Here is a 12,657-nt window from a genome sequence, read left to right on the forward strand (position 1 = left end):
TTACTATTTAACATGTTTTATTGATAGACTGTGTAAAATAAAAGACATAGCCACTGAAACGTCACCCATTGGTTTGTGGATTCTCAATTTGAAGCCTTGAATTTGGCATTTTGGCTGTTTTTGGAGCCAGAAGTAACCATGTTTGGATGAGAGGGTGGAGATAATCCCAACATGAGCTGCTAGCTTCGTTAGCATAGTGCATTTACAGCAATGGTTATCTGTGTTGATGCTAATACTGTCAATTTCCACTAACAAAAAGTGGGCATAAAACCATTAAAACAAAATGTACTTTCCAGAAAAACTGAACATGAACAAGACTTTTTAAGGCGACCAAAACATTACAATTAACTTTCATGAACTGAAAACACACTGAAATAGGGGCAACTATGGCTATGTGAATCTTGGGTTATTCCATGGTTACGTTACCTAACCAACGTTGTCGCTGTGATAGCGACTCCTCAAGAGAAGGCAACCACCTGTCACTCAAAGCCAACACACCCTAAATTATGCAGAACTTTAAGCCTTAATAACATTTAATTGTGAGTTATATAAAATTCAACCCCGTACTATTGTCAAGAACTGAGAAATTAGCGACAGAGACTAAAACAATTTTTTGTACCAGGCTGTAAACATGTTTATGTCTGTTATAAAGTTGGGCTATTAACATGAGGGTATATGGGGATTAGTCTGAATGGGCGGAAGTTCGCTGCCTAGATCAGCTTCTCATTGGGCAGAACGAGCCACCCGCTGAAGTCCCGCCCTACCACCTCAGGTTGTGTAGCAGTTTTCAACCGTTTTCAACACATCCTTTACTAACTTGTGCTGTGTTTGATCTTGCGGGGATGTAGCCATTTTTCTGCCATGGTTCGCGTCCTGTAGGCGATATTTTGTGGGCGTGTTACACCAAAACCTGTTTCCCCCCGGCAATATTTTTGCAAGTGCACCGTTGCTGAGGCACTGCCCAGAACGACTGTGATTGGTCGAAAGAAATACAAGCAGCCGGGGTGTTTTTTTCTCCAATCTTAAAGTGAGAGTTGGCCCAGCCAGACCTTTCTTTCCTTGGGAAAGGTCTGGTGAGCGAGACTATATGGGGATTGACTCACTCTTGATACCACCCTCAAGTGGTCATTAGAGGAACTGCAGTTTTCTGCACAGGCATGCTGCTGCTGGCTTTTATCTCTATGGTTTATTCTGTTAAAAAAAACAAGTTGTTATTTTATGAGGGTAGAATCTAAGCTAGGCTTCCAGTCTAAGCTAAGCAAAGCTAACAGGCTTTTGGTTGCATTAATGAGCTTTATATTTATCAGACAAAGACAAGATTGGTATTGATCTTCTCCTCTAACTCTCAGCAAGAAAACAAATAAGCATGTTTCCCAAAAAGAGTCAAAGTATCCTTTAATGGTCAATGAATGATGTACCATACAACCTTTTTGAGCAAAATGAATAGCATTTTAACGGGAAACCAAATGAGATGCAGGGATTGAAACTCATTCATTCATTCAGTTTCTCATGAAGGGCTGGATCAAATCCCAGCATGCATTGGGAATCACTGTCCGTGTACTGTGGGGTGAAGTGTAGAACTGTAAGTAAACCACAAGGACAAGCATGCAAACTCCACATGGGATACAATTTTGGATTTTAGTCACTGTTTTATACTGAAGTCATCACATTCTCTCATTCCTTATTAGCCAACAAGCCTCTCAGATGGCTTCACTGTGATCCATAAATAGTCATGTGTAAGAATAGAAAATTGTGTTTACCAGTGCAATGTTTACATAACAACAGCGACAAAAAAAAGGTTCTAAATCTGACTGGAAGGTTCATAACTAGACATTTTTCCTCCACAGACGACTGTTAGCATAAAAGCTGTTGTCATGCAAAGCACTGAACCCTTTATCGTGTGTATTAAGTAGATTAGGTTGTTATGATATGTACTCTTTCACTCAAAAATGCTCGGGGGGTTTGTCTTTTTATATTTAAATGATTTTTGTGGTTTTTCAAGACCGTAGGGCAGAAAGGATTTGTACTGTAAATAAAATAGAGGCGAGAGGTTAGAGTGACTGTCGACGTGGATCTTGTTCTTAGCTGAATGTGTCGCACAAACATAGAGGTGACTGAAGCAGGGACGTTTTTGATGTGAAGATGTTAAATGGTGAGTTTGTTGATTTGAAAACGGCAATACAATCGGGTGTAAAATGTGTCAGGCAACACAGCCAACAGCATCTTTGTGCTGCTTCTCATTTACTGTTTTGAATGATGTTTGTTTCCCTTTAAACCCACTTTTTAGATTACATTTGATACACCTTTGTGTAACGTTATGAACGATTTGACTGATTTAGGATCAGGCGCACACACTCATAAACACAAAGACACATTTCTAAGGAAAATGATTGGGTGATTACTGATACCGATTACTGATCTAAAGAATATCAGTATTGTATCATCTGTAGATGTGCTGGTCCGCCATCAACATACAGAGCAGCTTTGCCTCTCTTCATGTGATTCTAGAAAATAAAAAAAGTAATCTTGCAAGATTTATTACAAACATGTTTTGTTGCTGCCTAGCAAAGGTGTTACTACTATATTATTAGTCAGTAGATGTAGGTTAAAAAAACACAAGTCTGTATGTATTCCAACACCACCACAACGTTGCCTTGATGTTACATAAGGATTGAATACCAAATGGGTGTATCAACATGGGAAAAAAAAGGCTTCTAAATAAATTGAAATGCTCACTAAAATATGTGTCATAAATTACTTTAAGACTGAAATTTTCAGAGCTGATGATTTAATAGCTGAAGAAGACCTCAGGACACTTCGATGGATGGCATGCAGTATTTAATGAAGTCTCGATTGGGGAGAATCGCAGCTCAACATAGAGTATAACACTGTCTGCCATCCAGGGATTCTGAGGGTTGCCCAGTTCTTGCATTTAACCCAAACAGTATTCCCTTACAAGTTACTCCATGTTCCCAGATAAGGTTATTCTGTCCCGATGTATGGCTATGTGAGGTTTCTGTTGGTTACTGACTTTAAAAAACAAGTATGCTCACCTAGCTCGCTCGAAATCACCTCAACTGTCTCTTACAAAATGCACTAGGGCTGTCAAAATAACGTGTTGATTTTGATTAATTAATAACAGAAAAAATAACACATTACAAAAAAGTGATGCTGATTAATGGTGTTCCATGGTGCCCTTTGACCCAGTGTGTCAGTGAAGGCCACAGTGGCTTTGTCACATGATGGAGGCAGACGAGACGATGCTTCATGGCCCCGTGAATGGAAGATTTATATTTCTGCAGTAAGGAATTTTCGTACCATCGGAGAACTTAAAGCCTGAAATGTCACCTCAACACGAAGCATTTAGCAGCGAACGCGGAGGTCTGAGCTAGCACAGCTTCAGATGGTAGCGCTAGCAGCCAGCCTCGTCAAGCCACGCTCGACCAGTTAGGTTTATTTTTAATAGTCACAGTGTGTAATTAAGTATAAAAAAATGTATTTCAATGACTGAACGTTAAAAAACTAAATTACAAATGATACAACAAAGCTAAATCTCTTATGATTTGATCATTTTGTAACTGGATGAATTGTCCTTCTTTCATACTCCAAGCAAGGACTGTCCTTTTGTCTGTGGAGACAGTCTGTCACACCTAATTGGTCCCAACATCCTCAAACAAGACGATAATAAAGTCCCATTGTCCTCAAACGAGACGACAATAAAGTCTTGATGTCCTAAGACGAGTACTTCCTAATTACCAATTTCTTAGCTTGTTACTGTTGCTGAAATTGGTCAAATTTGTTGCCATATCAAACTACACACATTATTAATCATAAATAAACAATTTTCAACCATAAAATGTGATCAGGATTTGGACCTTGTCCGCTTTTGTGTCGGGACTGGCTGCAGACTGTCTTGACAGAGATGGCTGCCATCTTGTTTTTACATGGATTAGTGGATCATGCTCTTACTACCACTAGATGACGCAAAAAAGTGTCCACGAACGAGACTATCAGGTCTAAGTTAAGCAGAATGAAGTATAAGGTGCAGGAAAACCCAAAATGTGATGCCCTCATAAGAGGACACATGGTTTCAGGAGGACAATCACTGTCTATGTGCATGTAGTTTGTATACATTTGTTTTCAGCAGCAACAAGGGACAAGATAGTAGACACATCCTGATGTGTAATCACATCAGTTACATTTTGCTAATTATCTATGCACATCAGAAATATGAGCCATCAAATATCAAAATGGACACAACAATGTAAACACGGTAAGTATCCAATAGTAGATAGATTTTTCCTCTTACGGCAACATTTACTCTTGAAGGTATAGCTATATATTTGGTTTAGTTTGAGATGCAGAGTTGGCATATAGGCTACGTTCACATTACAAACAAATGTGGCCCAAATCTGATTTCTTTGCTTTAATGTGACAAAGAAAAAGAAATCCATTTTTTTCCAATTAGATCTCTGCCACTTTCATATGTGCTCCTAAATCCAATGCATCCGATCACTGGCCATGTGACTGCTGTGAGAACGGTCATATCAGAATTCATGTGCGTTTTCCATACAGCCATGGTTTTCTCACATCATACTTCACTGGGCGGGTGCAGATCATTCACCATACAGTGTCAGAGCAGTCTGTTTAAACTACCAAAGGCTGCCAACTCTGCACTGCTGCTGTGCCAAGCTGCCCCAGTCATCAGCCAATAGCGCCTCAGTGCCAGACGCAGACAGCTTGTCTACATGTTGTGACAGTGTTGTCGTGAGGCACCACAGAGACATTAGAATGTAGCCCTGGACATGTGTTCCTCAGTGAAACCCTCAACATCGTGGCCTCACTTTTTCCCCAAATGCCTGTCTTGCAAATGTGAGGCTTTTTGTTGTTATTCCAGCGCATGTGTGTGACGTTATTGGATTTGTTTACACTGATGTCAGATGTGGATCCCTTCAAACATGAATGTGAACAGTCTAGGTGGAGAGATTTGATCTGGAGAAATAATCTGAACTGAGCAATAAGCCCTGTAATGTGAACGTAGCCACAGTGGTCATGTTCTGATGTGGCTGTGTTGGGCAGGAATTAATCACCAATAAAGATGGGTTTGTATTCAAATGAAAGATGTTGATGTTTACTTGGTTTTATCCTCTCCAGCATGTGTCTTTTGTTCTAAACTCTTGTTCTTCCACACCACCTGGTTGATGAAGGAAGCGCTCTGCTCGTCAACCTCCGTCAGACGTATGTCACATTCTGTTACGCTGGTGTTGTGAGACATCGCCTTCTCCAGAGCTTTACCTCCATCCTACACACACACACACACACACACACACACACACACACACACACACACAGAGGTAAGGAGAGAGCACAAACAAACACACTTGGCACTGATGCATGTCCATGTTGAACACATCACAGGATGCCGTCCTGTAAAGGTCTGAAGACAGTCCAGATAACCTTGAAAAATCACCCCCGGCAACTTGCTGTCCAAAAAAGCCCACACTCTCAAAACTGCTTATTGTGAGTGTCATCTGTGTTTTATTGCTACGTCTGAAGCATTTCTATTTTTGTGAACAGTCGACCAAGGTCGCAGATATTGATGGTTCTGCACGTTGGATTTCTGCTGTGTGGGTGATTTTTGATCCTCCGCAGTTTATTCCAGTCAGACATATACACTACAGTGAAATGTTGAGGAGGACAGGGGCAAAATCTGATCTACCTCTCACAGGGAAGCAACACTTACTTAGCTTTCCATTATTGCATGTTTTCCACACGTATCTATGAATAATTGAAAAGCCTTGTACTTTCAAGAGATTCTGTCTGTTGCCGTCAGCGTACTATGTCTATACAAGCAAGAGCATGCTTTGGGAGGGAAATCCAGTGTTTCAAAATAACCCACGGTTTTAAAGTACTTCCCCTGACTCAGAGGAACCACTTGCTGCGTTCTTATGGTAAAAGACATACATTTTAAAAGGTATATTGAACAGGATTTTCCTAACAAATAATGTATAGATTCACACAAAAGTAATCCCTCTCAGTCCCCACTTATGACGCACTAGAAATGAGTGGCAGTGTATTTATCTGCAGTGACTCTGCCCTCTGCCTGTACTTTCTTATTTTCATCTTATTTTACTTTGTTCAGGACGTTCCTGGGCACAATGTGCAGGTGAGCAACCAAGTGCCAGACTCTAAGCAGCACGCATCCGAGAGTAAGCTACAAAAATCTCAGACACAGCACCGAAAGAAACACAAATATAGCAAGGCAAAACACCAAATGGAGAAAATTAGGTTTGCTTTTCACGTTCACTTTCACCACAGATACTGTTTGAAAACGGTACCGGACAATTACTGCACAAAATACCTTTCAAGTATAATTTGCTATTTTATAAAAAAATTTTTTTAAAGATATTTTTTGGGCCATTTTGCCTTTAATGGACAGGACAGGTAAGCGTGAAGGGGGGAGAGAGAGAGGGGATGACATGCAGCAAAGGGCCACAGGCTGGATTTGAACCCGGGCTGCTGCGGCAACAGCCTTGCATTTCTTTATTATACGTCTTGACACAACTATTGGATGTAGGACTCTTTATTTGAGTAACTGACTGGTTATTTTCATGGTTAATCTGGTCTGTAAAATGCTGCAAAGTTGCCCAAGTTGACATATTTAAATTGTTTGTTTTGTTCAGAACAACAGTCTGAAATCTCCCAAAACATTCATCAGTGAAGTTTGGTATTTCTTAAACGATTGTCAACATTGTTGCCAATTAATTTCCCATTGAATGATGAAACCTTAAAAGGTCCAGTGTGTAAGATTTAGGGGGATTTAGTGGCATCTAGTGGTGAGGCTGCAGATTGCAACCAGCTGAAACTACTCCTGGTTAGAATTCCTTCAGTGTTCATTGTTCAGGAGGTTTTTAGCGGGAGCCAAATTATCTGCAGAGGTCTCCTCCTCTCCAAAACAAACAGACCAGGTGATTAAAACCGCTAAAAATACTGAATAAAGAAGTTTCACGTTACAAATCAGTGTTTCTCTGATGCTGTTCAGCACTTCGGAGATGGCCCACCTGCTCCGACCCCTGCTAATCTGTGCTCACTGTACTTATGACCCAGATCTTCAGGAGGATTTTAACAGGAGCCAAATTATCTGCAGAGATCCATTCCTCTCCAAAACAAATGGATCTGGTGATGTAAACTGCAAAAAACACTGAAAAACTGTCATGTTACAAATCAGTGTTTTTCTGACGCTCCTGTCACAGAGGAGCTTTTATTTACGTGGCCAAGGTGAAAACACGAAAACGCAAATGGCCCTGTCCAGAGCAAGTGTTTGGTTTTGTACTTTCCGGGCTACTGTAGAAACATGGCGGTGCAACATGGCGATCTCCGTGGATGAGAGCGCGCTCCCTATGTAGATGTAAACGGTTCATTCTAAGGTAACGAAAACAAATCGATTCATATTTTCATGTGGTGATACTTATTATATTATATTCCATTTATGCCACTATATCCCGCTAACTTCTACATGCTGGACCTTTAATGTTTGTTAAAACACAAAAATCAAAGGCTTTGAGGGTTAGGGACATCACACATTCTCCCCCTATAAATTAAAAAGGTCCCGCTGTGATAAAGGTGATATTCTATATTTTTCTTATTGTCAATAAATCCCATAAAAGACAAAAACCAACCATGAATTAATTCTGCTGGTAATATTAGCTAATGAAGCCTGTATTTTTTTAGTAGCTTCCACATACAAAGTGCTTAAAGTGCAATTATGATTATTTCATTACCATTAATTAGACACACACCTACATGATCTCCATGCAGAATTAGGTCTAACAAAACACGGGTGACTAATCAAATTTATGCCAAATTAAGCTCGACAAGCTGAGTCACAAACGTCCTAAAAATGCCACTGTAAAAATCTGAACCCTTTTTGTATCAGAGACAACATGGGCTTCTTTGGCACCAAGCTCACATAAAACTTTATATTTACTGCTCCCCTGTTAGCGTGAATCTAAGAATAGCAATTTACTCACCACACCCAGGTTGTTGCAGGACAGATTGATGCTCTTCAGGGTGTTACTCTGAACAAGAACTTCAGACAGTGCCATGGCAGTGAGCCCTGTTACCTCATTGGCTCCCAGGTGCAGGTGAAGCAGGGTGTTGTTGTTCAGCAAGGCCTTGCCAATAGCCTGCCCCCCCTCGTCTTTTAAACAGTTGAGACGCAGGTTGAGAGACAAAAGGGTGGAGTTGTTGGACAAGGTGTGAGCTATGGCTTTGGCTCCCGGGCCTGTGATATTGTTGTCACACATGTTCAGGACCTCCAGTTTACTCCTGGTGAGCAGTTTGCCAATGGCTCTGGCTCCTTTGTCTCCGATCACGTTGTGTGAGAAGTCGAGCTCCCTCAGGGACGGGTGGTCCAAGAGGTATTTCACCAGCAGCCGGCACTTTTTATCCTCAATGTGGCTTAGGTGGAGCCTTAGAAGCTGCAGAAACAAGATATTATTATTAAGATTGGTAAGATTATGTGATGAGTAGCACAAAAACTTAATCAGTATGTGCACAGACAAGATTTCATCGGGCACAGGCCTTTAAAATAACAGTATGAACTTGCCACATGTTTAAATACTATTTACAGCAGGAGCAACACAAATGGGTTAGAGACTCTGCTTTATAGAATGTAAAATTAAGTAAGACAATCAAACAAATATCAACTGGCAGTGAAACAACTTGTTCATTGATCAATTAGTCAAATGACTTTTTTTTTTTTAATTAAAGGTCCCGTCTGTAGGGTTTAGGGCAGGGATAGGCAACCTGCTGGATATGATATGTAATCCTCAATCACCTCAACTGACCCCTTTCAACCCGAAGGAGCAGCAGCTCTACTCCGAGCTCGCTCCGGATGTCTGAGCTCCTTACCCTATCTCTAAGGTTGAGCCCAGCCACCCCACAGAGGAAACTCATTTCGGCCACTTGTATTCGTGATTTCATTCTTTCTGTCACTACCCAGAGCTCATGACCACAAGTGAGAGTTGGGACGTAGATGGACCAGTAAATTGAAAGCTTCGCCCTTTGGCGCAGCTCCCTCTTCACCACTACGGTCCGGCGCAGTGCCCGCATCACTGCAGAAGCAGCACCAAACCGCCGATCCAAGGCGGCTAGCTATTGATTCCAAATCCAAAAAAGAAAAAGTCTCAGAGCAAAACAGGAAACTGTATGTGCAATGTGTACAGAAGAATTATAACCAGCCCACTGCAGAGTAGCCACCTTGTACTAAAACATATCAATGAATGCTCACTTAGAACCATTAGTAATACTGTTAATTTACACCTAATAGGCTGTATTACCTTTATTATAAAGCACAAATATGTATTGCAGCTCCAGGCAAATTGAAAAAACGATTCATGCCAAAAATGGCTCTTTTGATAGCAAAGGTTGCGCTCCCACAATTTAGGGAGATGTATTGGCAGAAATTGAATATAATTTTTATAACTATGTTTTACTAAGAATCATTGTGTTTTTGTTACCTTAGAATGAGCTGTTTATACCTCTTCCACTGAGTCCACCATTTTGTTTCTACAGTAGCCCAGGACGGAGAAACCAAAAAGAGACTCTAGATAGGACCATTCACATTCTCACTCTCACGTCTTCATGCTTGGCACACTGGAGAAGTTTCAGTTGCTTACAATCTGCAAGCTCACCACTAGATGCCACTAAATCCTACACACCGGACCTTTAATTAGTTGCAAAAGTAATTTATCATACAAAAATGCCATACCTACATTGTTTCTAGCTTTTTTTGTCAGTTTAATGTTGTTGTATATTAAATATATTTGGGTTTTGTACAAAAGAAACTGTTGGTATAGTCACCTGGGAAGTTGTATTTTTTAATCTTCTGCTATATTATTATTTAATGCACAAATAATTAACAGATTTAGCAATCATTAGTTGCAGCCCTGATGTCAACTCCAACAATCTCTTGTACAGTTCCCTTATCGTGCACAGAGATCAGTAGCAGATATACAACTTGTCCTCATGCTGTAATAAGTTAATGTGATAAAACTTTTTTGTCAAGGAGTGACTTTTCTAGGCTGCAGCCAGAGGCTGTAAATGTCTGTAAATGATGCTTTGTAACTGGCAAGAAAGTCGGAAGTGCTGAATTACATCAAACACACAATCAGGCCACATACTTTGCAAGGAGCTACTAAAGGCACAAAGCCATAAACCAGTGAGTAGGAGTCAATACCTTCAAAGTCTTACAGGACTTAAGGGCCTTGGCGAGGGACTCACAATCTCTGTCAGTCATCTCAAACATCTTCCATTCAAAGTTCATACCACACTGTTTGACCCTGTACACCAAATGGAGCTCCTCTAGGTTCGTCAGCTTGTCGAGCAGGATGTTAAAGTCAAAGTGGTCCATAGACGGCCCGTCATACTCATTCTCACTTGCTAACTCAGAGCCATATTCCTCCTCCTCCTTCTGGGGCTCCTTGATGGGCGGCAGGAGTTGGGAGATGTCCAGCCTCTTGACATAGTCTTTACAAAGAGGCACCATGTCTAGAACTACCTTTGGTTCTGTTACATCAGGGATAAAAAGCTCAATGATGTTCTCCATGTGCCTCTCAAAGAACATTCGTTTCCAGCTGTGGCCGTAATGAAAGACATCACAAAGGTCCCAGCGCTCCTCGCAGCACCGCTTCCAATAGACACCATCACTGATCAAGTTGGCTGTCACATGCAGGGGCAGGGAGGTAGACAGTCTCTCCAGCACAAAGTCTCTGTGGGTGGGTGTGAGGACTTCAAACATGGGCTTTTCTGTAACAGGTAAGTTTGCATACAGCTCAATTTATATCACAGGTGCATAAAAATGTGTGTAATTATGACACTAAAAGAGGAGCATACCCTCAAAGTTTGTCACAATGCTCTGCAGACAGAGATCTGATAAACAAGGCACTATGTTCAGGTACCAGTCTGGATCTTCAGCAATGACCCTCCTCATCCTCCTGAAGTCTTCAGTTGAACTGCGTGTGGCTCCTGGAGGATAAAGAGACCTGGACATTGCTGCAGGGTTTTGACTATCCTCTGCTTAAAAAGAAGAAACATAAAGTTAAACATTAAAGTTACACATCCAAACAACTGCAGATATATTCCTGCTTATTTCCCAATATTTTGTATGCGATAATAGTTTGTTTAATGCCATTTAAGGCCTAAAACATCGCAACTACAGTCTAAATATATGCATACACATTCTGCTGCTAGCTAAAACTATGTATAAAGTAAGCTAAAGCGTTAGCAGACCTTCCACGCTAATGTTAGCTAAACTGTGACTAGCTTACTACTACGGCTAAATGTTGATTGGTTAAAAAACACAGGTAAAAAGTTGTAAACTTGTTTTATATCATTTAATTATACACAAAACTCAATATAACGCTATAAGCGCTTCAAAAGTTAACTTCTTACCTGCAGTGCGCTGCTCTGAGCTTCAACTGTCTCCTTGGTAACAGAACGCACCGCGCTTACTTCAAGACACCAGGAAATTTGACCACTCAGCCCTGAACGTTTCCTTACGGCAAAAGCAGTTTACTTCGATAAACATGCAACTAGTTAATGTTTTTCAGAATTTGCAGAGTTGTGTGTGAGTTGCGGCTGTGTTTAAAAGACGTCAGATAACGGAGCACGAGGATTGAGAAATCGTTAGTTTCCTTGTAGGAATTGTGAGTCAACAGTATCTCTGTATATAATTCACTGTTACAAAAGCAGAATTTCCAAGCTTCTTTGAATGCAACACAAGCATCCAAAGACACTATCTGCCATGTATGTTATACACACATTGGTCCCACAGATAAACACATTAAAGCAGCAGATGACTTTAATTTTGACAATATTAAACGTAAACATATATGAATATACATATATGCATAATTTGATGCAGAAAGGGCACAAATTGGTGCCTAAAAATTCAGAGTATGATGTTATCAAGCCTTCCATTAGAAAGGACACTGTACATATTAAAGGTTCATCAACACATTTGAGAATAAATGGAGTTCCTTTATAACATTTGTGAAGGATTTAGACAATGAAGTTAATGAATAATGAATAATTTAAATGGACAATGCAGTTTCTGAGCTTGTTTAATTTTTTCTTTTCTTACAAATACTGGTTACAGTTTGTATTTAACGCATTACTGTACTTTATTTTGTGTAGATTACCAATTATTAACATAGGAGGAGCATTTTTGTTAGTTCATGTTTGTTTTTTGTCTCCTTTTCTCTCTGAAACAAAACTTACGCCCTTGTATACACAACAGTGTGTCTATTTTATATACCATCTCGTCTCGTCGTCCTCCGCTTATCCGGGTCCGGGTCGCGGGGCAGCAGCCTCAGCAAAGAAGCCCAGACAGTCCTCTCCCCAGCCACCTCCGTCAGCTCTTACGAGGGAACCCCGAGGCGTTCCCAGGCCAGCCGGGCGACGTAATCCCTCCAGCATGTCCTGGGGCGGCCCCAAGGTCTCCTCCCGGTTGGGCATGCCCGAAATACCTCCCAAAGAAGGCGTCCGGGAGGCATCCTTACCAGATGCCCGAACCACCTCAACTGGCTCCTCTCGATGTGGAGGAGCAGCGGCTCTACTCCGAGTCCCTCCCGGATGTCCGAGCTCCTCACCCTA

At 41.0% G+C, this 12,657-nt stretch overlaps 1 protein-coding gene across 1 annotated transcript; it reads right to left on the reverse strand.

Annotated features, from left to right (window-relative positions):
- Positions 1–5,103: 5,103 nt before the first annotated feature.
- Positions 5,104–11,475, reverse strand: tcte1 (t-complex-associated-testis-expressed 1). The gene is made up of 5 exons (XM_050058819.1): positions 11,455–11,475; positions 10,897–11,076; positions 10,241–10,809; positions 8,031–8,480; positions 5,104–5,302 (listed from the first exon to the last, which is right to left on the reverse strand). Exons 2-5 carry the CDS (start codon positions 11,051–11,053, stop codon positions 5,132–5,134), a joined length of 1,347 nt encoding a protein of 448 aa, XP_049914776.1. The 5' UTR covers positions 11,054–11,076; positions 11,455–11,475; the 3' UTR covers positions 5,104–5,131.
- Positions 11,476–12,657: the final 1,182 nt, after the last annotated feature.

Source organism: Epinephelus moara, chromosome 12 (assembly GCF_006386435.1).
Source record: "Epinephelus moara isolate mb chromosome 12, YSFRI_EMoa_1.0, whole genome shotgun sequence".
Classification (NCBI taxonomy): Eukaryota; Metazoa; Chordata; class Actinopteri; order Perciformes; family Serranidae; genus Epinephelus; species Epinephelus moara.

Excerpts from the sequence above, each read along its gene's own strand:
- tcte1 (XM_050058819.1), bottom strand. The coding sequence starts at position 11,053 with ATGTCCAGGTCTCTTTATCCTCCAGGAGCCACACGCAGTTCAACTGAA. Across the intron at positions 10,810-10,896 it reads CATTGTGACAAACTTTGAGG|AAAAGCCCATGTTTGAAGTC; the intron begins GTATGCTCCTCT and ends TACCTGTTACAG. Across the intron at positions 5,303-8,030 it reads CCTGCAACAACCTGGGTGTG|GATGGAGGTAAAGCTCTGGA; the intron begins GTGAGTAAATTG and ends GTGTGTGTGTAG.